The 25,081-nt window shown below is 37.5% G+C and overlaps 2 protein-coding genes and 1 pseudogene across 3 annotated transcripts in view; all 3 read right to left on the minus strand.

Moving 5' to 3' along the window:
• The window catches only part of LOC105468643 (matrix metallopeptidase 26), a 363,923-nt gene that overhangs the window by 217,244 nt on the left and 121,598 nt on the right, over positions 1-25,081 (minus strand). The window lies entirely within an intron of this gene.
• LOC112424439 (olfactory receptor 51A7-like) lies at positions 2,713-3,643 on the minus strand (annotated as a pseudogene).
• On the minus strand, positions 13,382-14,385 carry LOC105468924 (olfactory receptor 51F2). The gene is given in 2 exon segments (XM_011719417.2): positions 13,382-13,687; positions 13,690-14,385. Coding segments are annotated over 2 exon segments (1,002 nt in total).

Raw genomic sequence — 25,081 nt, forward strand, 5'->3', positions numbered from 1 at the left:
AAGTTTCTTTAATCTTCTCCCAACTCCACCTCATTTCATAGACAGAAAACTGCAACTTTGGCCTGTGGAAATCACCTTTGAATGGTCCTTTATAAGTCAGTGGTAGGTATTGAACTGAAAACCAACTCCTCTGGCTACCTCCATGTGTTTATTACTCTGCTAAATCAGGGTAGTAGAAAACTGTCTCTCTTTCACAGCAGAGCCTCAGTTGCTCTCTCCTTTTTCCTACTGTCTCCTATACACTGGCCAAATCCACACCAATTCTGTCAAAACCTTCAACTATATAGTGCTTGTTATTAATACCCCTGGCCAGTCTAGGGTCCTATTCTCCCTCTGCAAATCACATTAACTTGGCTGATAAGTTAAGGGGGAAAAAATTTCTTAACAGCACACAGAGGGGAGAGAGTATTAACAAGTACAGTTACAAATGTGACAGTGATACACAGAAGGTGGATAAAACTGCAGATCGGGAAAAGCTTTGCAAAAGCTAAATCTCTGGGTTGATCTACTTGTTAAACAAAGCTCTCCAGGATAGCAACCAGAATGTTATTCTGTATGTGTGTGTGTGTGTGTTTATACGTGTGTGTGTGTATATGTGTGTGTCAAAAAGAGAGAGGAAGAGAGAGAGAGCGGGGGAGGGGGATATTGAGAATTCATAAGAGGGATCATAAGCTCAAATGTCTAGAGGAGCCAAGGAAATACTATAAGTTTATAAAACAAGTACATAGTCACACTGTTAGCAGTGGGATCTTTATTAACTAAGAGGCTAACAACTTCTCAGGGGTTGCCTACTGAATGTTGGAATGTTTCAATGGGGGAATATAGGTCTACTATTTCCATGTCTTTCCATACTTAAGATAATTTATGTGTATGTGTATATATATACAAAATCATCCAAACACTACCATGTCCAAACAAACCTGTCTGAAGACCATATTGAGATCTTAGAGCTTTTAAACACATTAACTTATTTAATCCCTGGAATGTATGGACAAATAATTATGTTCTTAATTTAAAAGTACATATGAAATATATCATAATACATAGGAAGTAATTTTCTCAATACCGCAAAGCCAGGAAATGACAGAGCTGAAACCAGAGGACCTGTTCCTGACTGAGTCCCTAGTTTTTCCATTCACTTGATCTCCTCCCTGGCAGGGCTGAGCTGTCACAGTAAAGAGTTTAGAGGACACGTAACTCTGATGGGGTTTATTTACTTCTCCTTCTGTGGGTTCGCTTCTAAATTCCTAAATTCTCAGCCTGGAGTTATACTATATCTTATTCTTTAGGAGTGATCCTGGACCCTGATGTACTAAATAAGGATCGCACAGTCCTAGTGACTCCTAAAGTTTCCTTGTTGACCCTTTCTCATTAGGAGATCATTGGAGCCCTTTGGTCTGGCTCCATTCACAATGCCTTAAAGTGAGAAGTGAGAGTAGGGAGGCTCAGGTATTAAAGTTATTGTTAATTGAGTGTCTGTTTGGCTACAGTGGTGCAGATTCTGTGCTGTCATTATTGATGAACAGTAATACGGGGCTCCCCTCAATTCAGAAGGCAGCATCAAAGGGAAGAATCCACATCTCATGAACCTCCTTATGTATCTGTAATGTTAACTTCTTACTGTGAGGCATGCAAAGGAGAGAGTGCTATCTTGAGCCTAGATGATGACTGCTCTGATGCACCCTAGAATTTTTACCCCAGAAAAACCTGAGGGACCTGGCTTCAGGATGCTACCTCTTTTTCTTTAGACTATTTTTTTTAGTTCAAATTGATATATTAATAGATCTATCAAGCACATACCATCAACAGAGTACTTTGTTGTCAAGAGAGTTAAAGTTGAATAATTTGTAGCTCTTGTCCTGTGGAAATTTACAATATAGTTAGTGAGAGAGATATATGCATCATGGTGGAAATACATATGGGCCTGCAACCATTGAGCATCAAAGTTTCAACCCCTTATATTTACTATAAACATTGTCAAGTGCCATGACCCTTCTATAACTTCCTCCCCAAATTGACTTCCACCAAAATTTGCTTCACCAAATGACATAGTCTCTGTGTTTCCCTTTCACATGACCCGAGAAAAGTTCCTTAAACACTAACCTACATGCCAGTCACCTGAGATCTTGCTACAATGCAGATTTCAGCTCAACAGGCTTGCAGCAGGACATGAGATTCTGCAGCAATTTTAACAATTTTCTAAGTAATGCTGTTACTGCCAGTCAGCAGACCACACTTTGAATAGCAAAGTAAAGAACATACTTAGACAAACTCAGACACTTTATAAAGAGTTTAATGTAAATCACAATGAAAATAAAATAAAAGGAGGTAAATATCAAGATGTTAAATAGTACCAGAATTTTGTAGGGCTCTCCCAGTCACAGTTCAGGGCTACTTTTCCTAACTTCTCATTAGAACATTTGCAAGAGTTTTGCTCTTCCTTCTTGTGTCTGAGAATTCATGTTATCAATCACCCAAAGAATAACAAAATAATTCATAACATGTTTATGAAATATAAGCCTCTTCTTTATCAAAAGTAGAAAAGCTGTGGTATATTAGATATTCATTAGGGATTAGTTGATTGACCAATTAATTAATACATCTAATTGTAAAGCTATGAAGTAAATAGAACCATTTCCTATTTGAATGAAACACTTTCCTTCTCCTAAGAAAATGTATTGTGAAAAAAATAGAATTTCCACCTTTGCCCCATCATTTAGGCTTCAGAGCCAATTTTTCCAGGACCTTTACCCTAATCTGCCAAGTTTTTACACAATACACAATGGGATTAATCAAGGGTGGTACCAGCAAGAATGCATCTGCTCTCAGAATCGTAGCTAAAGGGGATTTATGCTTAGCAAAGCGATGCATGATAGCCAAGGTGATGATGGGCACATAGAAGATGAGTAAGGCACAGACGTGAGACACACAGGTGTTAATTCCACCCCCACGGGATGCAATTCCCAACAGTCTTCAGGATGAACACATAGGAAATAGCAATAAAAACACTGTCTGACATCATGCAGAGCACAACGAACAAACCATAGTAAAAGTTAACCCTATTGTCAGAGCAGGCCAGCTTCATTACATCCTAGTGAAGGCAGTAGGAGTGGGATAAAAGGTGTCTATTACAGTATCTGAGTCTCTTTAAAGTAAAAGGAAGGGGTAGCACTAGGAGAATGCTTTTAATAGCAAACACTAGTCCAATTTGCAAAACCCTGACGCTAGTGAGAATAGAGCTATATCTTAGGGGGTTGCGAATGGCTATGAAGCGATCAAAGGACATGATTAGGAGGACTGAAGACTCCATGTCTGCGAATCCATGGATGAAGAATTCCTGGACAATGCATGCATCAACAGAAATCCCCCATGTTGTTGAACAAGAAGTTCTCAGCATAGTGGATAGGGAGGAGAAAGACAGGCCCAGGTCAGACAGGGCCAGCATGGAGGGGAAATAGTACATGGGCTCTTACAGGGAATGCTCTCTTCTGATAACAAATAGGATGGTGCAGTTGCCCAGCATGGCCATGAGGTACATAAGGCAGATGGGGATAGAGATCCAAATGTGTGCATGCTCAAGTCCTGGTACCCCAATCAACAGGAATGTGGAGACTTCAACTTCTGAGGTGTGGAGCAGAAACATCACAGATAGGTCACTAGCTTATCTGCTCCAAGGCCCAAAGTAAGATGCACAATAGACAAAAATTTTTAATTGTATTTGCTGAATATATTTAAGTTCAGTTGTTGGTTAAATTAAATATAGCTCAAACTTAGGTGTCAAGAAATAGCATAATATATATTTTCCTATGTAAAGAAAACAATGGAAAATATTTAAACAGGTTCTTCACAGGCTTCATTTAAAACTTTTATGTTATTTTTCTATCTTTAATCCCTGATATATTTCTGAATAATTTTCTAGCTAGAAAGAAAGTGCTTTGATACCCACTTTTTTTGAAATCCTCCCTTTTTGAGATTTTTGCTTCAATTAAACTAAGTGGAATATGTTACAATCTACTGTCATGTGTGCGGTCAATGGTCATGTACTCACACAAACCAAAGATGCATGCTGTAGTAACAGCACTTAGGGGAGGCCTGAATCTTATCTTATTGATCTTGGTACATGACTGTGAAAATATATAGAATTGGTCTACGACAGAGGTTGGCGAACTGTAATGCAGTCAAACTCAGCCCATGGCCTGTTTTATACAACATGTGGGATTTTTCTATTTTTAAAGGATATTATTAAAATAAAAAACAAGAGAATACAAAGCATATGTGGTAGGGATGATAAGTTCCTGAAAATTATACACATTGTAAAATGATTCACTTTTCGGGTATTCACAGAAAAAGATAGGCTCAAAACCTCAGAGTGATCTTCAAGTCTGGTAGCAAACACCGTTTGCCAGATCTTGACAGTAGCCTGAGGCAGGGCAGTGGGAGTAAGCACAGCACCTCAGTGACCGGAGGAGGAAGAGCTCCTCTGACCCAGCTCTCATGACTTAGATGGCTAGTGACAGCAAGAGACTACCTTAAGTGGTGCAGAGAGGATGGCCATGTGTGATCATTTGTCCTTTCATGGAACGTCTCCGAGCATGTCTTGGCAAGGGTAAAGAGGAGGTTGCATTCAGCTAGAAGAAACTAGAAAGTGGTGGATAGAAATAGAAAGTAGTGAAGGAAAGGGGAAATAGTAGCTATTCTATATGCTGCAAAAAAAATTTAAGGACCTTTGCCTCATGTTGACCTGAGTTAGGAGCTATGAGGCAGGCTTAGTGTTATATGTGACCAACGCTTCCTTGTTATGCATCCCATAACACAGATGCCATTTGTATGTGTTTAAAGTACTCGCCACCTTACAGTGCAATTGCTACTGGCCCTGCTCAGAATGGTCATAGCTCTTGTCTTTGTCTGTTCATGGATTCTTTTTTCCTACTGCACTTGGCTTCTCTGTGTCTACCCTTCAGAATGGTGACCAGTGCAGGTGTCTGTCTCTGGAATTTGGGTTTGATACTGTTCATACTCCTAGTGTCAGCATTAGTGACACTTCGGGTAACTTTCCTTTCAAGAGCTGTAGAATAAAAAGCTCCAATGGTGTGGCTAACAACCTGTCCTTGTCAGAGGAGCAGAATTCTGACAGAGAAAAAAGTGATAACACAACATCCCTCTCCCTTCAATGAATCCCCTCAAAATGGGCCATTCCCAAGGTTTCATGCCTGAGGCCTTTGTTGACAAGCTTCCAACCTAACTCCGGTAACTCCATAAATGAGTCACTACTGACAACATTGCTGTATTCAACTGTATTCATCACGTAGATACAAGTAAGTACCCCATGCTACATAAGGACACTAGTCTTTTCAGCCATAAACCTTGTCCAAAATGTACCTTGATCTCTTAGGTTGAACACCCATGAAACATTTTTACCTCCATTCTTCTGAAAGATATAGGGTTGTCTACAAAACTACAGTGTTTTCATTGGAAAAGATAAAACCATCCTAAGGAAATTCAATTTCTTTCACCAGAACACTTACCAGGCTTCTAGCTACCTAATTCCAGACCAAGAATGGGAAGCCTTCAGATCCTACAGCTGCTGCAGCTTCTCTGTTCCAGCACTCTGTTGGGAATCTGCACCTTTGTTTATATCCTCATACTCTTTGTTAGCAGAGGAATGTCCTCTTGAGAATTAATAGACATCTAGTCCCCTGGGAACAATGACTTTTGTTTTGATTTTGCTTTGATTTGTCTCATAAATGTCTTTCAATAATGAGCTCTCCTAAGTGAGCAGGCTCTGAATCACAGTGAAGGCTTTAACTGATGTGATCCTGTTTCCACACAGGTGCAGGATTTGGGGACAGTCACTCTAAGGCATTATCAAAGACAGCCCAAATCCAGCAATGGCTCTATCTAAGATTCAGTGTATACCTTAAAAGGCTCAACATAAGCCAGTCACAGAGGTCAGAGACAGGCAGACTTGAGGTGGAATCCTGCCCGCAAATGTGTTGTGTTTGGTCATCACAATGTCTAAATAGATTTTTAATGTGATGGCTTTAGGTAGGTGACAAGGTCTCTAATTTATCATAGGCTCCCTCTTTCTGCATTGTCTTATGTCTAGCCCCGTAACATTTATTGGTCCTCAAAGGCACTTAATCTCACAAAACAAAAAGTAATACCCAGGGTTACAACATGCTTAATAACTCAGACCCTCACATTCAGAAGAGAAATTGTTCAGCCCACTACCTTTGAAAATTAGAAATAAATAAATTGTATAATTCTGCTGGTATGTTGTGCAGGGGCATATGATTTTCAGATAAAGAAAACAGAGCATAAGATTTAGTAAAATACTATTGGCCTGAAACAAAGTATATCAGATAAATGAACCAACTTAGACAGCCAACAATGATGACTTCATCTTCAGGTTAATACAAGAGGTGATGTGATGGAGTTGGGGGCTGTAGTCATCAGTTAGGGCAGGCAGAAAACTGGAGAAAAGAATCCAGTAAACTAGCAGACTGATACTATAACATGGGCCTAGTTGCTTAACACCTCTGAAGATTTGCTCATTTGTAGAGCTTTGATAAAGCTGTGAACCCTACTTAAGGTCAGAATTTTCTGGTATTTAGTAGCCTTTTACTACAAAATCATGCCAGTAGAAATATAGTCAGGATTATGATACCTAATATTCTGCCTTCAGGAAAATATCAGTCCTAGTTAAACACTGTATTATTTTCCTAAAGCCTTAGGTCCCCTAGACTCAAGGCTTCACTAGACTTGGGCAGATGCAGCCCTGGCACTCCAGGGCAGGAGGGTGACTGAAACCAGATTTGTTAGGCCCTGAATACATTTAGAACTGGTTGCTGAGGATGACAGACAAAAGCGATACAGAATATCCTCTGAAATGGTCCTCTTTATTATTACTGGACCAGAACAAAATAACCATGAAGGCCTACACTAATTCTAGCCAATATATTCAGCCTAGGTTTCTCAACTTATTGCCCTGGCATTCGTAAAGGAAAAATTGCAGCTGTTATGAAAATATAATGAATGCCTAGAAAAGGGGGCACATAAATGTCGAACCAAGAGAGCATTGCACACCTAGTTAGATTATCCTAACTAGAGAAGATAATCCTAAAGGATTCTGTTCATTCCAACTTTAATCTTTATTCAAACCTCCACCCATTAGGAAAACATGTTTTCTGATATTTAAAAAAAAAAAAAAAAAAATCTCCCCCCGCTTTCTAAAATAGATAGTACAAGTAAACTTTCTTCCTTTCCCCATCAATTCTTATGTTACCTACCACAAACAGCATATCTATTGCCGTCACCTTTCATTTATTTGATATGTATTTCCTGATGACCTATTATGAACAATGTATTGTTTCCAACTATTGAGAAACACAGGTGACCAAAATAGATGCATTGCTTTTATTGAGCTTATAGTTCAGAGGACAACTATGGATCACCAGTGAGTGGGATAATCAATACAAGAAGCTTTCAGAAACTTTCAGAGGTAAACTTCCAGAAAACCTTGAACCTAAACCTAGAGCAGTTTTTAGCAGGTAATAAGGAGCACCTCTTCGGTCTACACTGGCTTCGAAAAATGAGGAGCACTAGTTCCTCACATTCCTATTCTCATACACAGATAGGAGACATAATTCAATTTGATTTTTCACATTCGGAAAAAAATGTATATTTTAACTAGAGTATTACCAAAAGGAGTGCAAGTTTCTAATGTTGATGTATTTTTTCCAGCATCAGGTCAGAATCATAATGGAATCATATAGCTCATGTTTGCCTTATGGTAGATCCTTCTGTTACTTCCTGACATGTATCTACATCATTTTGAGTGGAAAATTAATTGGTCTTCAGATCTAGAAAAGGCTACAGGGTCACCAGGTCAAAAAAGCAACTAGAACTATGAAAAAATTACAAGTTTGTTTTTGTTTTGTTGTGGGTTTTTTTGTTTGTTTGTTTGTTATTTTTTTTAGGGAACAAAACAATTAGAACTCTCACTTGGAAAGGCTAAATTTAGGTGATTTTTAAGAAAAAAATGAAATAAAATCTATTATCTTTCTTCTATTTTTTATCCGATTTGACTTGCTGCCTTGGCTCTTCCTCCTCCATTTCTGCTTTCCTTTACTTCTCCTTTTTATTTATTGTTAATAACAATAAATAAATAATAATATTATTGCTAATATCATCATTTTAACATAAAAGGGTGTAAACTTAGTAATAATAAATATTTCCTGCAGAAAGATTTTTCTCTCAGCAGCCTTCCTGAGACCACTTCTGTATACTTTATGTGCTCATAGCACTTTCTCCATTGCCCTGGAGCTATCCCCATATTTTCTAAAAGACTTGGCATGTGGATATCTTTTTCAGGATCATTTTTCTTCTCTATTTGGAGTTTTAAAAAAGAGGAAACAAGTTGGTAAGCATATCATTTTAATTGACTTATGGGATTACATAACAGAACTTGCACCAAAAACAATAACAAAGAAGAACAAGGATAGATTTCCAGTACAGCAGAAGAAATAGCTCATACCTCATTCTGAGGTGACTGCATTTTCTATGAACCTACAAGCTCTCCAGGATAGAGCATCAAGGTTTGAGCTGACCCTGTGAATTCGCTACTTCTAGTGCATCACTGCAAATATTTTAGCCTCATTTTCCAATCACTGTTGCAGCAATCAGACCCATTTAGTCATTGGCTGGCTGTACACCGGAAGAATCTGAAAACATCTCAGCCTAGGCCCGTGCCATGTATCTCTTGTTTCTTGCCCCATGACTGACACTGAATGATGAGATATCTACATGTACTTACTTGGTATTCATGTATGTACAACCCAGAAATGGGGAGAATTAAGGATTCGTGAGGTAGACTTTGAGCAATGGGAAAAAGGATCCAATGGATAAATTGTTTCTGTCTTTTTTATTTTCCTGGGTCGAGTATCCTGAGACATATTTGATAAGGCTTCAGAGGTGACCCTGTAGGATTAGGCAATAGTCACCCATAATGGTATCTGAATTATTATTGATGTGCCATTTCTCAACCTCCAAATTCCTTTTTACCTGCTCTGTGATGAAGACGTTGGGCCTTATAATGTTTTGCCAGCTGGTACAATGTTAAGATTTGTCAGTAGAGGGTAGTGGAGGCACACTGAAAGGAAAAGAAGAGGTTTTTCTCTTTCTGGTTTTATTGTGGTTTGCCAACCAGACTCCTACAAATTACGAATTTTCTTCTTGCTTGACTCGGTGTGTTTCCTCCAGGGCTCGGTTCCAGCAGTTCATAGCTTTCTTCAGCATTTCACCACTGAACTTGTTCTCCAGCTCTCCACTGAAACAGTAATGGCATAACCTGGAACCACAGGCATAATAGGCCAGCACTGCAGCTGAGATAGCTTCTTCTGTATCTTCTCCTTATCCCTGAATATGTGTGTGCACATCACGGGCCCCATGAGACTAGTCTTCTAGCAAGGTAGTCACTCAACTTACCCAGAGAAGACAGGCTGGAGACACCCCAGGCACAGCCACACATGGAAATTCATTATACTCCTAGAAAGAACAGTCTTTCCAGTTCCCAGGTACAGCAGTGCCCAGCAATCAGCAGTTTCCCTTGCACTTAGAGAGTTCTGGGGCTTGGCACCTTCTTATGGAAGGCCTTTCTTGCAACTATCAGAGGGCAGATTTATGGAAAACCTCACTGACAAGGCACTTTTGTGACTTCAGCCTAGTGTAAGGAAAGGAGTCCTCCTTGGGGACTTTATCCCAGCCCTTGGGGTAATGGGTGCCTCTTATAGCTGTTTCTACTGAATTCTTTGTAATTCTATCTAACAAGCTAATTTCCCCACTATTTTAGGTCCTTGTTAATAATTCTCTACATTAAATTTTTCCTGTTAAAATTATTGTATGATTTCTGGCTTTTGATTGAACCCTGATTAATGCAGCATCAAACTCAATGAGGTGTTTTCTATCATCTTATTCTTCCTCCTTCTTTAACTCCAGTTGTTCCTCATTCATGGTCCCTGGAAGCATATTATCATTAACATGGTCAATTGATAAATCTGATTGCTAGTGGTCAGAGGGCTGACAATAATCCTTGAAATTCTATGGCAAATTACTAACACACTCATTTGTGATTGACTGGTTGAAGTTCAGGTGAAAGGTAAAGTATTAGGTTATATGGTAACTATGGATCTTGAATATAGTCCTCCATTTCTACCTAAAACATCTAAAGATTATAGAATGGGCTGATTTTATTATCTGCCTCAGAAATCTTGAAGTAAGAGCTAATCAGATTGGGACATCCAACTCACAATGCAGGGTATGCCACAAAAATCAAATGTTCTCTGTAGGAACACTGACAGAAACCTTTATCTCATTCAGACATAGATTATACAGCTCTAAAAATCAGGCAAAGGATTTAACTAAAAGGGTGGCAGAGCTGCAAGGCAGACTGCTCAGTTTTAACAGATGTTCTGTGATAAAGTCAAAAACCTTGAAAAAGTCTAGAAATACAGTAATGGGAAAATGATGAGATCCTCATTCCTGGAATGTTGACAATTGAGTGAATAAGTCTTCAAATCTTGAAACTTTTGAATATTTTATGCCAGAAGAAGCAGATCCCTTTTTACTTTTCAAAGATAATTCATTTATTACTGTCTGGAGACCTTACACAAACCAAACCTGAGTGTGATGCCTCACAACTGATACCTTTCCTCCAAAGGAACTGCCCTATCATTTCCCATTTTTAAAGAAAATAGTTTATTTACTCAAGACATTGCAGAACCTACTTAATTGGACTCACTGGAATCAAATGAGGAGAGTGGATCTTGAAGGTGTTAAATCCAGGCAGCGGTGGAAGTATGTGGTAGTATGAATATTAATTAACATAGAGAAAAGTTTATTGACATGAAGGCATTGACCCATGATTTGAGGTGCAATATTACATCAAGGATACCCAGAAACTGTGCTAATGCACTACTGAGATGGTTGTTTCAAGACTGGATATAATGACCACAGAAAATTAGGTGGAGATGGCAAATATTCTTGGCAAAATGTGGACTATAGAAATATCAGGGAAGCTGACATGTTAGAACTGATTATCATATGGGACAAGAGAATTTACCACATGATTATTTTCTCCATGAGGGAAGAGAAATGGCTTCATGGAGGCCACAAAGAATGTATTTGGAAGAGGAAGTCTGGTTCGTTTCAAAGGTCAGCAGTTGCCGTACTCCGTAGGCTACACCTAACAATGAAAGATGCTTCTGTGGAAATGGGCTTCCTATTAACAATGAGAATGAAGGAATTCTGAGACCACATGGCAGTACTTAACAATCATATAAGTGGGTATAGTTTTTATAGAGGATAGAAAGGCTAGAATGGCTATCAGAGTGATGGGACCCAGTGTGATATGTTGCAATATATGATAGTCTTCCTGGAGACAAGCTAAATGAACAATCTTCTAGGATGTACCCAGTATACATTTACAATAGAGAACTTCTAAGCACCAGGCTGACATCAGCCATATAATGGGAAGCCATGATCCCTTAACCTGTGTAAATATGTAAGTCACTTCATGTGTACAGTGCCCGTTAATTGAATATGAGTCTTAGTCTCCCCCACAAAGCATCCCGCAATGTTACTGCCAGTATGTAATAAAAATTATCCAGATTTCCCCCCAAGCAACCTAAGGTCATTTACAAATGTAACTGTTCATTAAAGAAGAATATCCAACTCTTTAAGGACTCTTAGATACAGGTTATCTAAGGTTATATCTAAGAGTTCTTAAAGAGTTTGTTCACTCAAACATGTCATCATGTTCTCTTTTGGTTAACTTATAAGATTACTGAGAGTGATTAATGGAGTTATGAACGTTTATCTCATAGTCAGCCCAATAATGTTTTGGCTTTACTTGTGGTTATTCTTCAGATGCTTAATCATATAATTGAGGATAATATACTTAGCAACAGGAAAAATTCTTATGTTGTTATCCTATCTGAGACATTTGAGCAATTATTGTATGTATAATGATGCACAAGGTCAAAAAGCACAAATAATTTATGTGAATAGTTGGCCCAGAATCGTATGACAGTTGTCACTGTTGTATGAATGTCTCTTCATTAATTCACATCCATGGCCTCACTGGGGTTTTTTTGATAAGTTTCTGGAAAAGGAGGAAAATACTCAGGCTTGGTTCATGAATAGATTGGTAGACAAGTTGATGCTAACCAAAAATTGTGTGCAGTGGCACAACAGCACTACATTTGAATGGCATAAAGGAGAGTGGTGAAGGAAAACACTTTCAAAGGGCAGAGTTGTGAATAGCACTCTTGGTTGTTAACTTTGTTTGGAGGAGAAGTTGTCTGAAGTCTGTGGATATACATGGACTAGTGGACTTTGCTGAAAGGCCTGAATAATTTGTCAGTAGATGGAACTAGCAACTTTGTTAGAAGAGATGTGAGAAAGTCTGTGTGTGATGTGCTATTGAAGTGGACACAAAGGATGAAAAGTTCTGTGTCTCATGTTAATATTCACTAGAGAGTATTCACTTCAGAGGAGGGACTCAATAACCAGCTATAAATATATCTAAAAAGTATGTATGTGTGGATATCAGCCAGCCTTTGCTCTGCCATTGCTAGTCCAATGATCCCATAAATGAAGCCATAAAATCAGAGATAGAGAGAAACGTGAGCCAAAAGTATAGGTTCTCTTATACCAAGGCAACTCTTGGTTTAAAAAAGAATGAAAAATAGTGTTATCCTTACTCCTAGAATGTTAACAATGTAATTATCAACTTTCAACTCTTCAGCTAACAGCAGCAGTAACTGATGCTGAGCACATAATATGGTAACTTGCATTTACATTAGGCAGCCCCTGCACATAATAAAGGGCAAAATAATTCCATCTAGATAAGACCCAACGTGGAATTACATTGATGTGTATTTTAGGATCACCCTATAAAATGTCTATTTTGGAATTGCACAAATAATCAAGAATTTCAAGAAAAGAAACTAATTAAAGTGTTTTCTGTGAGTCATTCAGAAAATAACTGAATTATTTAGAAAGTTTCTCACATTAAATGTGAACTTTTATAATTGTACACAGAGCCTGAATTAATACTTTATGTAGCTTTCATACTGCTTACACATATAATTAATTGTTTATGTATATCTCTTCACTTCATATTGAAATAAAAAATCATAATTTAGTTGGCAATGACATGAATTTATTGACAAAGAAGTTGACTAAATAAATGTCACATAACCTGTAAGTTGCTTAGTTTGGACTGTTGAAGGCGTGTTTGGGCACTCTGGGACAATTACTCCATTCTAGCAAAGCACTTAGTAAATAAATGGCTTTATCTCTAATCAGAAATAACTGATGATTAGATTTGAAACTGCTTCTGAATTAAGACCTTGATAATGGCCTTTCGAATCTGCTTAGTCTTCACACTGTAGATAATAGGGTTGAGCACAGGAGGGATTAGCAGAAATACATTGGCCATGATGGTGTGGACAAATGGAGGTGCTGAATGGCCATAGTGATGGACAAGAGACAAACTGATGAGAGGGATGTAGAAGATGGCAACAGCACTGATGTGGGATGTGCAGGTGTTGAAGGCTTTCTGCCTCTCTTCTGAGGAAGCGATGCTGAGGACAGATCGAATGATCAGGATATAGGAGAGCAGGATATTGTATATCAGGATATACAAGGGCAGTCAAACCCTGTAGTGGAGAAAAGCGCAAACAGACCAAGGATGCTGTTGATCCTGTTGTCTGTGCAGGAGAGTTGGATGAGATCAACATGGTAGCAGTAAGAATGTGAAAGGACCATAGAACTGCAGAAGGACAACCTCTTCACAAAGACCACAACTGGCAACCTGACGGCAACATTTCTTATCAACATGCTTATCCCAATCTTGGCAATTCGGGCATTGGTAAAAATGGTAGTGTATCTCAGTGGGTCACAGATGGTCACAAAACGATCAAAGGCCACGGCTAGTAGAACCCCAGACTCTATGAAAGTAAATCCATGTAGAAAGAACATCTGAGCAATGCAGGTATTTAGGCTGATTTCTTGGGCTTCAAACCAGAAGACACCAAAGGTAGTAGAAAGTGTACACAGGGACAAGCTCAGGTCTGTGACTGAAAGCATAGAGAGGAAACAATACATAGGCTTATGGAGGCTCTGTTCACAGAGGACCACAAACAGGATCATGCTATTTCCAGAGAGGGCGACAACATACAGGAGACAAAAAGGGATAGAGATCCAGTACTGGGTGGCTTTCAGGCCTGGAATGCCAGTCAGGAAAAAGATCAGAGGCTGAGCATTGCTATTATTGAGGACCAACATAGGGAAAGACTGAGAAGACAGGGATGTTTCAGTCATTTAACATAACACATAATACGTAGCTTATCACTTATAACATCTCTTTGGCACTTCAAGACTCACCGAGTTATTATTTCTAATTTTCAAATAACTTGAATTTTATTTTAGTTTCCCAGAGCTGCACATTTCTCTCCAAGTCTGTCAGTGTTTCACATTTATTGAGAAAAGTGAATTCCCTGAACAGTGCCACATCAAATTTTCTTAAGTATATTAAGTCTATAATTCTCCTTAGTAGCAATAAACATTACAATTAAGTTATGTCTGCCAATATAAATCCCTAGTAAAATACCTAAACAATATTATGAGAAATCTGGTTCCCAGTACTTGTTCAAAATAAATTTTGATTCTGGAATAAAACACTGAGCAAACTAAGTCATGTTTGAAATGTGAATGTTTTTATACTTCCTTTGAAAATATCCAGAAGAATGCCAAAAACATCCCTGGGACACACAGGCCCACATATGTGGTAATAGGGTGGTCCAAAAAAACACCCTAAGAAAAATAAATATTGATCCCACTTGTTTGGAGCTCGCTGTGTTGTTGACATTTTATATGCATTATATAATTTCATCCATACACCAACTCTTGGAGATAGATCGTACATGAATTTTGCAGATGAGCAAACTAAGACTCAGCAAAAATCATCCAATGTTATCTTTATAAAGCAATGCCTAAATATTGAGAGAAAGCACAACAGTAAGAAAGTTGGAGAAAAGAGAGAGACAAAGATGACAGAGGAGGAAGAAAAGAAGGAGGAGAAAGAGAAAGACTAGTGAAGGTGGAGGCAGGTAAGAGCAGAAGGGGGAAGAGGAAGAAAGAGCAAGAGGAGGAGGAGGAATCGGAGGAAGAAGGGAGGGAGTGGGGAAGAAGGGAAAGAAGAAAGGGAAGGAATGGAGGAAAAAAGGCAAATCTTGCCATAATTTTACTACAATAAATTAAGCACTACACTATGATAAATAATACCACAAGCTAGTATCAAAATTCAAAAAAACACAATAGCCGGCATTTCTTGAACATGTGCCATGTGCCAGACACAATTATCTTCATATCCATAATATGATCCAATCTTTATAATTATTCAACAAAGAAAATAAATTTCTTATCCCTAATAAACATATGAAGAAGCTGATATTTACATTGATTAATTTGCCCCAAATTATGCAGTTAGGCAGTAGAAGAACTGAGGATGAAACCTGCATGTCTAACCTCAATGCCTTCACTCCATAAAGCTGAGGAATGCATAAAAGGAATTTCTAAACCAGTCTGACAAAGGCTCCATCCAGGTATATGATTTTAAGGAGACATACTATGGTCAGTGTGGCATCTTTGGAGGGGAGTCTGATGTGTCAAATGTTAATTCCATGTGAATTGTGGAGATATGAAGCTCTTTCGGCTTCTCTGGAAAGTAGTCTTAATATTGATAGTTCCTATATGCAAAGGGCCAAGAAAATCAGGTATCCAGGCTATATCCACTATGGAAAATAACACCAAAATGGAACTGTCAAATTCAGTTGAGGCCAGGCACAGGGCTCACGCCTGTTATCCCAACACTTTGGGAGGCTGAGGCGGGAGGATCACTTGAGCCCAGGAGTTCAAGACAGCATGGGTAACATAGGGAAACCCCATCTCTACAAAAAAGTTTACAAATTAGCCAGGCAAGGTGGTACATGCCTGTGGGTCCCAACTACCTGGTAAGCTGAAGTAGGAGAATTTCTTGAGCCCAGAAGTCAAGATTGCAGTGAGTCATGGTTGTGTCACTGTACTCCAGCCTGAGTGACAGAGAGAAACTCTGTCTCAAAAAGAAAAAAACAAAAAAAAAAAAACAAAAAAAATCAGTTGACTCATTTCAGTGACCATCTAATTCTTTCAACAACACATATTTTGTTGATGATTCAACAAAATATTTTATGATACCAATCTCTCTTAATATTCTCCCACTAGTCAGCTCTTTATCTGACTATTCTCAGTTTTCTTATTTCTTTCCCCCGTCCCTTCAGGGTACCTTATGTTTTCCAACCTTGTATTTGGCATTCTTTAGAGATGTACCCTTTGCCTATTCTCAAGTCACTTGTAAAATTATCTCCCCCATTTTCACAGCCTCATATTTCACCTATACAATAATAAATTTCAAAAGAATTTCTGAAAATCAGTTTTGGCGTTCAGGTTCCATGTCTGAAGATAAAACTTTATTCTGGACATTTCCATCTAGATTTTTCGTGGGTAAATAAAAAAACCTCATATCTTCAAAACCAAATTGATTATGTTCTCTTACAACTGTTTTTCCTCCTATACCATCTTCTGTATAAAGCTTATAACTTTCATAAAAATGACCCAATTTTCTAAATCAGAAATCTAGGAGTCATCCTGTGCTCTTATTTTTTAACCAACACCTGTTCCAATCTTTTCTATTCAACCTCTAATATCTCTCTTTATTCTTCCAACTTGTCTTTATCTGAGCACAAAATACTCTTTTCCAAATCAACTCACTGTCTAACCTGGACTATTGAATTAGCCTAATACTGTATTTTATTAATATAGTAACATTAATATAATAATATAAAATGAAAGACTCCAAAAGCAATAACAGCATCCATTTATTAAGTACTTTCTCTATTCTAGAAACACATAAATGAGAAAAACAATCTTTTAAACTGAATAACAATGATAATATCACATAGCAGAAACTGTGAGGCAAGATGACATCCAAAACAACTTATAGCTTGAAGACTATAGGAAAAATGCTGGAAAAATATTAAGTTTCTAAGTTCTCAGTTTAAGAAGCTAGGATTATAATTAAATAAATGTCAAAAGAAGCAATTAACAAACATGAAAGGCATAAATGAATGAGTTAAAAATAAAACCAAAGTTGATTATTTAAAAAGAATATAATGAATCTTTTTTCAAAGACAGTCAAGAACATTTTACAAAAAGGATGAAAAATGAAAATAATAGTAAAGCTATGATTAGAGAAATATAACTTTAAATATAATGAATACTATGCAAAATTATGATAATATGTTTGATGGCATATATAAAATAGATGATTTTATAAGAAAACATCAATCACCAAACTAGCCTAAAAAATAAAATCTAGCATAGAAGAAATGGTAATGATGGAAAAAATATTTACCAATAAAGCAAACAAGAGTATGTGTTTTGATTTTTGAGTTCTACAAATGTTAAAGAAGAGATTATTTCTTTCTTTTCAAACTTATCTAGCCCAGAAGAAATATTTGTTAGCAAACTACTTGCTGATATATCACTAATTCCCACACCCTTTAATCTGAGCCTGTCACTCTGAACCCTGCTTCCCAATATTTCTACCCCTGATTTGCAGTCCTTTGCCTCTGAGCACTTGCCTCTCCACTCCCCATTCCTCCCTTTCTACTCTCTCTTGCCACCAGTTTAGGCCTCAACAGTCTCTGCCTTCTTAGTCTGCTTTTTCTCACACTCTTATACCTTACTTGGCTCCCAACAGAGGAAGACGTGCCCTTTCTACTCACTGTCCAGCCAAGTGTATTTGTAGATGTCTCTTAGACCTGGCCTTCCCTAAGAAGCCCTGCATATAACCCAACCGTGCTGCCAACAGACACTTGGGACTCGACCCTAAGTGTACTGACTAGAAATTCCCAGGAGATTCCTCACAGTAGACTGAAGCAGATCCAAATAATATGTTTACAGCTTCCTTTTAATTATTGTATTATCTTTATAATATTTTAAATGGATATAAATTTTTTTTCCATTTTTTCCCCAAAATATGAAAAAGTTTTGTAGATTTTCATTTGTTGATTGTTTGTTTGTTTGTTTTTTAAGATGCAGTCTCACTCCAGTCTCACTCCAGACTGCAGTGCAATGGCACAATCATGGCTCACTGCAGCCTTGACCTCCCAAGCTCAAGCAATCCTTCCACCTCAGCATCCCTAGCAACTTGGACTACAGGTGCATACCGCCACATCTGTCTTTATGTATTTATTTATTTTGTAGAGAAGGGGTCCCATTACATTGTCCAGTCCGGTCTCAAACTCCTAGGCTCAAGATATCCTCCAGCGTTGGCCTCCCAAAGTGCTGAAATTACAGGCGTAAATCACCATGCTCAACCTCCATTAACTTTAAACTCTACTTCCTGCTACGCAGAGTGCAAGGAATAAATGCCCTTACACTTTCCTTCTTCTCTTCCCTCTCCTTTCCCAAATTTAGTCCCCTGTAGTATAATACTTTCCTAGGCCATATATAAAAATTTACATACAATTTTATAGCTATGATTATATATTTGTTTAGGTTATTCGAGCTTCAAAAGCAACAAAAAAATTATTAAAATATAATTAAATAATTATTCAACACGGAATACATACATATATGGTATGATTAGAAAAATAATGACACATCATCCTATGTCACTAAACATGCCACTATAAAAGAAGGCACCTCGGCCGGGCGCGGTGGCTCACGCCTGTAATCCCAGCACTTTGGGAGGCCGAGGCAGGCAGATCACGAGCTCAGGAGATCGAGACCATCCCGGCTAACACGGTGAAACCCCGTCCCTATTGAAAATACAAAAAATTAGCCGGGCGTGGTGACGGGCGCCTGTAGTCCCAGCTACTCTGGAGGCTGAGCCAGGAGAATGGCGTGAACCTGGGAGGCGGAGCTTGCAGTGAGCCGAGATAGCGCCACTGCACTCCCGCCTGGTTAATAGGGCGAGACTCCGTCTCAAAAAAAAAAAAAAAAAAAGGCACCCATTCATCAAAAGAAAATCAATTATTTCCTTTAATATTAATTCAGTGGTCCATAATCACGTCAATTTTCTGTTTATTTTGGACCATAGTTTCTGGAACAACTTTTATGTTGTCTCTAGAATTTAAATTATCTTTCGTTTTGTCTGATGACCGAAAAAAGAAAAGCTTTTTTTTTTTTTTTTTTTTTAAGATTATCTCACAAATGACTTAAAGAGAGGAACTGCAATAATAATAGTAGAGGACTTCATGAACAAATCACCCAGACGGAAAACCAATAAAGAAACATTGGATTTAAATTACACTCTAGACCAAACGGACCTAACAGACATTTCATCCAGCAGTTGCAGAATGCATATTCTTCTAGATTGCATATGAAACATTCTCCAGGACAGATCATCTGTTAGGCCACAGAACCAATCTTAACAAATTTGAGAAGATCAAAATCATATCAAGTATTATTTCTGAAAACAATGGTATAAAACTAGAAATCAATATAGAGAAACCGTGGAAAATACAAATACATGGAAATTAAACATCTTCCTGAACAACCAATAAGTTGATAAAAAATCAACAGAAAAATTAAAAAATTTATTTAGACAAATGAAAATGGAAGTACAATATACAAATACCTATGGGACAGCAAAAGCGGTATGGGAGGGACGTTTATAGCAATAAAAGCCTACGTCAAAAAAAGTAGAAAGATCTCAAATTACAGTTATTTGTTCATAAGGAAAATTAAATGCTTGTAAAATTGAGTGAACATGTAAATATCCTCAAGATCTTGTTAAAATGAAAATTCTGACTCGTAAGGACTGAAATGGAGCCTGAATTCTGAATTTCTGACATCACTCATATCTGAGGCCATATTTTGTGCAACATTCTAATATGTTCTGCGTTTCTTGAGGCATGTCCGATTGTTGTAGTCCTGGAATTATTTTACATAGCATCCATAAGTAGTTTTAATTTATACTCGGTTATCAATTGTTGAAATTTATTATATACCAATTTCATTTGCTAAAGCATATATTCCAGGATTTTTCATTTCAAAAAAAGTATGTAAATGATAAATTTGCTGTGTTCCCTGTCTAAAACTTCTTTCTTTTTTTTTTTGTTATACTTCATTGCTGTACTGACTATGTGAAAAATAAATAAATCTAGAGACCCCAAAATCACTAAGCCAAAAGAAAAAGTCAGGCTGGGAACTGTATCAGGCAAACCTGCCTCCCATTTTATTCCTGTAAAAGGTAGCTACAACGTTAAAAAAAACTACATACCTGCCTTCTCTGTGGGCCGCAAGATCTTTACCCTAAAACAGTTCTGCTGAATTTCACCCTGGCAATGAAAATTGATAGCTTATCTTCAAGGCTGTGAAAAAAGGAACAGAACTGGAAGTCATCCCTTTGCTCACCTGAGACAAATGCACATCTGCCCTATTGCTTATGTAAAAATGCAGATTCACTGAGTCAGACTAAGGCATAAGTGACTACTCCCCTACCCACTCCCTCATGTGTAAATTGTGTATTTAGTGAAAGGTTGATCAAAAGAATGCAATCTTTTGTATCTTATCTTCCCATGACCTGGAAGCTCCTACTTTGAGTTGTCCTGCCTGTCCAGACCAATAAAATATATATCTTAAACTTATTGATTGATGTCTCATGCCTCCCTAAAATGTATAAAAGCAAGCTGTACCCCGACTATGTTGGGCACAAGTCATCAGGACCTCCTGAAGCTGTGCCACAGGTGTGTTCTTAACCTTGGCAAAATAAATTTTCTACATTGATTGAGACCTGTCTCGGATACTTTTGGTTCACAACTATATGCAGAATTACTGTGCTCTAATTTTCTCTAAACATTTTTAAGGGTTAGTTTCTTAATACAGTGGATAAGGCTACCGGTTCTCCTTGCTGGCTACAGAGCCAGTAGTTTTATCCACTGTATTAAACTAACCCTTTTAAATGCTCAGAAAAAAACTACTTAGAGCATAATAACCCTTAGAACACAACCTGGTTTGTAGAAACTGTTTGAAAATCTCACCAATTCACTGTTAAGTCTGCGTAGACTAAAACGAATTTTACTGGGTTTTTTTGTAGGTCATCTTTCCCCCAACTATATTAAAGCATTAGATTCTGCTCCTTATTTACTCTTCATCATGTGCTTCATACTTCCACAATACTATTTCTGTATTTGCTTTTTTTCAGTTCTTCATTCTTTTTTATTTTTGATGAACAGCATTCTATTGCATAAGTGTGGCAAATTTTGTTTAATCTTTGATTGACAGATATTTGGGTTGTTTCCACATTTTAGGTGTTATGAATACAGCTGCTATAAGCATCTTCAGACATTTTTGGTGGATGTATAAACCATTTATTTGAAGTATGCAACTAGAAGTGAAATTGCTTATTCAAAAGGAGTTGTAGTTTTATTAAAAATTGCTAAAGAGATTCAATTTATGAGTGCTCCAATTGCTCCTCATTTTTACCAATACTTAGTGTTTTCAGTGCACTTAATTTAGCTGTTTTAATTAGGTTTATATTGTTAAATTGTTACAGTTTAAACTTTCATTTCCCTAATGAATAATAATGTTGAATAATAATAATAAACCTTTTCATATGTTCATTGGCCATTTTTCTTCCTCTTGTTGTACAGGGCCTGTTTAAACCATTTGCTTGTATTTTTCATGAGTTGGTTGTCCTTTTTATTGATTATGGGGCTTTCTTTGTCAGATATTTGCATTCTGAATGTTTTCTCTGTCTGTGACTTGACTTTTCACTTGTGTTGGTCTCTTTTGAAGTAGTATTTTTTCATTTTGATGACGATCAATTGTTGATCTTCTTTTCTATTGTGGCTAATGACTTTTGTGTCCCGTATAAGAAATCTGCTTTCCCCAAGTTCATGAAAATATTGCTGTACTTTTTTAAAGAAGCTGTATTGCTTTAGCTTTCAAATTTAGGTTTATTTTACGCCTCAAGTAAAGATATTTTACTTTGAGGTAGAAGGTGAGTTTCACTTTGTTTTTTCAGACAGATATCCAATTGTTCTAGCACCATAAAAACATTGTTCTGTCACTGAATAGAATTGATTCTTCTATTGAAAATTAATTACTGGCAGGGTGTGGTAACTCACACCTGTAATCCTAGCACTTTGGGAGGCCAAGGCGGTGAATAGCTTGAACCTAGGAGTTTGAGACCAGTCTGCTGGGCAACATAGCAAGACCCCATCTCTTAAAAAAAAAGGAAATCAATTACTGAAACACTTAAAGCTATTTCTGGTTTTTCAATAATGTATTGATCTATCTTTACATAAATATAAGGCTACCCTTCGGGTAAGTGTCTAGATAAACGATTTCATTAAAACTATTTAAAAGCTCACTGGTGCATATGAAGTATAACTATTTACAGATGATGACATATAATAATAGATTAACATGGTGGCAGGCACCTGTAATCCCAGCTACTTGGGAGACTGAGGCAGGAGAATCTCTTGAACCCAGATACTGGAGTTTACAGTAAGCTGAGATTGCACAACTGCACTCCAGCCTAGGCAACGTAGTGAGACTATATCTCCAAAAAAAAAAAAAAAAAAATCAACGAATTAAAGTGTATTTATTGGTGTATTCATTTTCCAGTACTCGGATAATTAAGTACTATAAACTAAGCGATCAAACAACAGTAATTTGTTGTGTTACAGTTCTGGTTAGAAGCCCAAGTTTAAGGTGTTTGGCTCTTTCTGTTGGCCATGAGAGAGAATTTGTCTCATGTCTCTCTCTTACCTTCTGGTGATTGGCTGGAAACCTTGACTTTTAAATGCATCACCTTGCTCTCTGCTTTGTCTACATGGCATTCTTGTGTATGTATCTCTGTATTCAAATTATTCTTTATATAAGGAATCCAGGTTTAGGAACTCGTCATGCTCCAATAAGACCACATCTTAATTTAACAAATTATATCTGCATCTACCCTACTCCTAAGTAAAGTTACATTCTGAGGTATGGAGGGTTAGGGCATCAACATATGAATTTTCGGGAGGACACAATTCAAATAGTAACAGTTTTCCAATCAGGGTACATTCATTTTCTTGCTTTTACAATGTCTAGGACTTTCACTACATTGTTGAGATCAACAGGATTCTCCCTAAAATTAGAGAAGGCAGAGCATAAACTTCTATATTTCCCATCCTATCAGATTTGATTTCCCTACTTGAATATGGAAATGAGCCCTAGATGGCAGAGAGAAAGCTGGTAAGAGCACCATGCTCGGGTGAGTAAGAAGAAATAAGGTAGGCAAAATCCATCTCATGTTACCCTTCCACAGGTCAAATCTTCAAAATCAAGCTAGGAAATTCTTCTTCCTGGGGAGCTGCAGAAAGTGACAAAAGAGCTTTACTACAGCTTAGAGGAAAGAATCCGAACAATATAGTCAGACAAGGAGGTCAAATATTATTGTTGTAATTATTACACTTTTTTAACATAATATCCCTGCTCAATTAAAGAGAGACAAGTGTAAAAATATTTTGGAGTATTTTGTTTATTTTATTTTATTTTAAGACAGAGTTTCACTCTGTCACTCAGGCTGGAGTGCAGTGGTACGATGTTGGCTCACTACAACCTCTGTCTCCCAGGTTCAAGCATTTCTCCTGCCTCAATATCCTGAATAGCTGGGATTACAGGCACCCGCCACCACACCCCGCTAATTTTTGTGTTTTTATTGGAGACGGGGTTTCACCATGTTGGCCAGGCTGGTCTCGAACTCCTGACCTCAAGTGATCTGCCCACCTCAGCCTCCCAAAGTGCTTAGATTACAGGCATGAGCCACCGCACCCGGCCTATTTTGGGGTTTTGTGAATACCCAGATAAAGTTGGTTACCATGAACTTGAAACAATCTAATTATTTGTGGGGTCTTTTTTTTTTTACCCCACAAATAATTTTTTAAATTTTTTTTAGCAGTTAGTGACATACGTATATTAAGAGACAATTATATTTTGAATGGTAGATGTGATGGAAATATTTAGATATTGAGATTTTTCACATTAGTAAGGTTGAAATGATTAACTTTAAGAACTATATTTTATACAAAGAGCTTTAAAAGAAAAGAAGGTTAAAGTGATATATAGTGTGTATATATATGTGTGTGTGTGTGTGGGTGTGTGTGTGTTGTGTGTATATATGTGAAAAAAAAAGAAGAAAATCTCAGGATCCCAAATTTACTATGCCGAAAGGGAAAAGTTAAGCTTCAAAGCTAAATTACACACACATATCTGCCTTTCCTTTTGTTCCTAAACATAGTTACAGAAAGAAGGCTATATGTCTCCACAGAAGGCCTCCCTCAGCCTGACAATGTAAATTAACAGCCTGTCTTCATAGGTTCATGTTAAGAGGAAACTAGAAATCATCCCCGCATCCACCCTGAAACAAACGCTTATTTGACTGCTTCCTCTACTTTATGCTTACCTTATGTCAAGTGCAGATTTAATGAGTGTGAAATACATAGATTGCTCCCTCTAACCAACCCTTTTCACCCGCAACATACTGGATTCAGTAGCCTAATCAAAGCCTCACAAGAATGTGATCATATCCTACCTCTTTTTTTCTTTCCCCTTTCCCCTCCTGCCCACTTTTCCCCTTTGATCATTGAAGCCCTCACAATCCTCTTCAGAAGTACAGGCCATGCGTTCTATTGTGACTGTGTCTCTTTCTCCTAGGCATGTGTCCTCAACCTTGGCAAAATAAACCTCTAAATGGATTGAGACTTGCCTCAGTCATTTTCTTTGGTTTCACATATTTATCTCTTTATATAATACAAATACCTTATATACGTCTGTATAATATTTATGTTACATATCATATACTACATATACACATCATATACTACATATATACACATATACATATATATACACACACCAACATATTTCTACATAGATATAATGAATTATCTCAGAATTCTCACGTCAATATCCCCAACAA

The sequence above is a fragment of the Macaca nemestrina genome, chromosome 12, assembly GCF_043159975.1.
Source record: "Macaca nemestrina isolate mMacNem1 chromosome 12, mMacNem.hap1, whole genome shotgun sequence".
NCBI classification, from domain to species: Eukaryota; Metazoa; Chordata; class Mammalia; order Primates; family Cercopithecidae; genus Macaca; species Macaca nemestrina.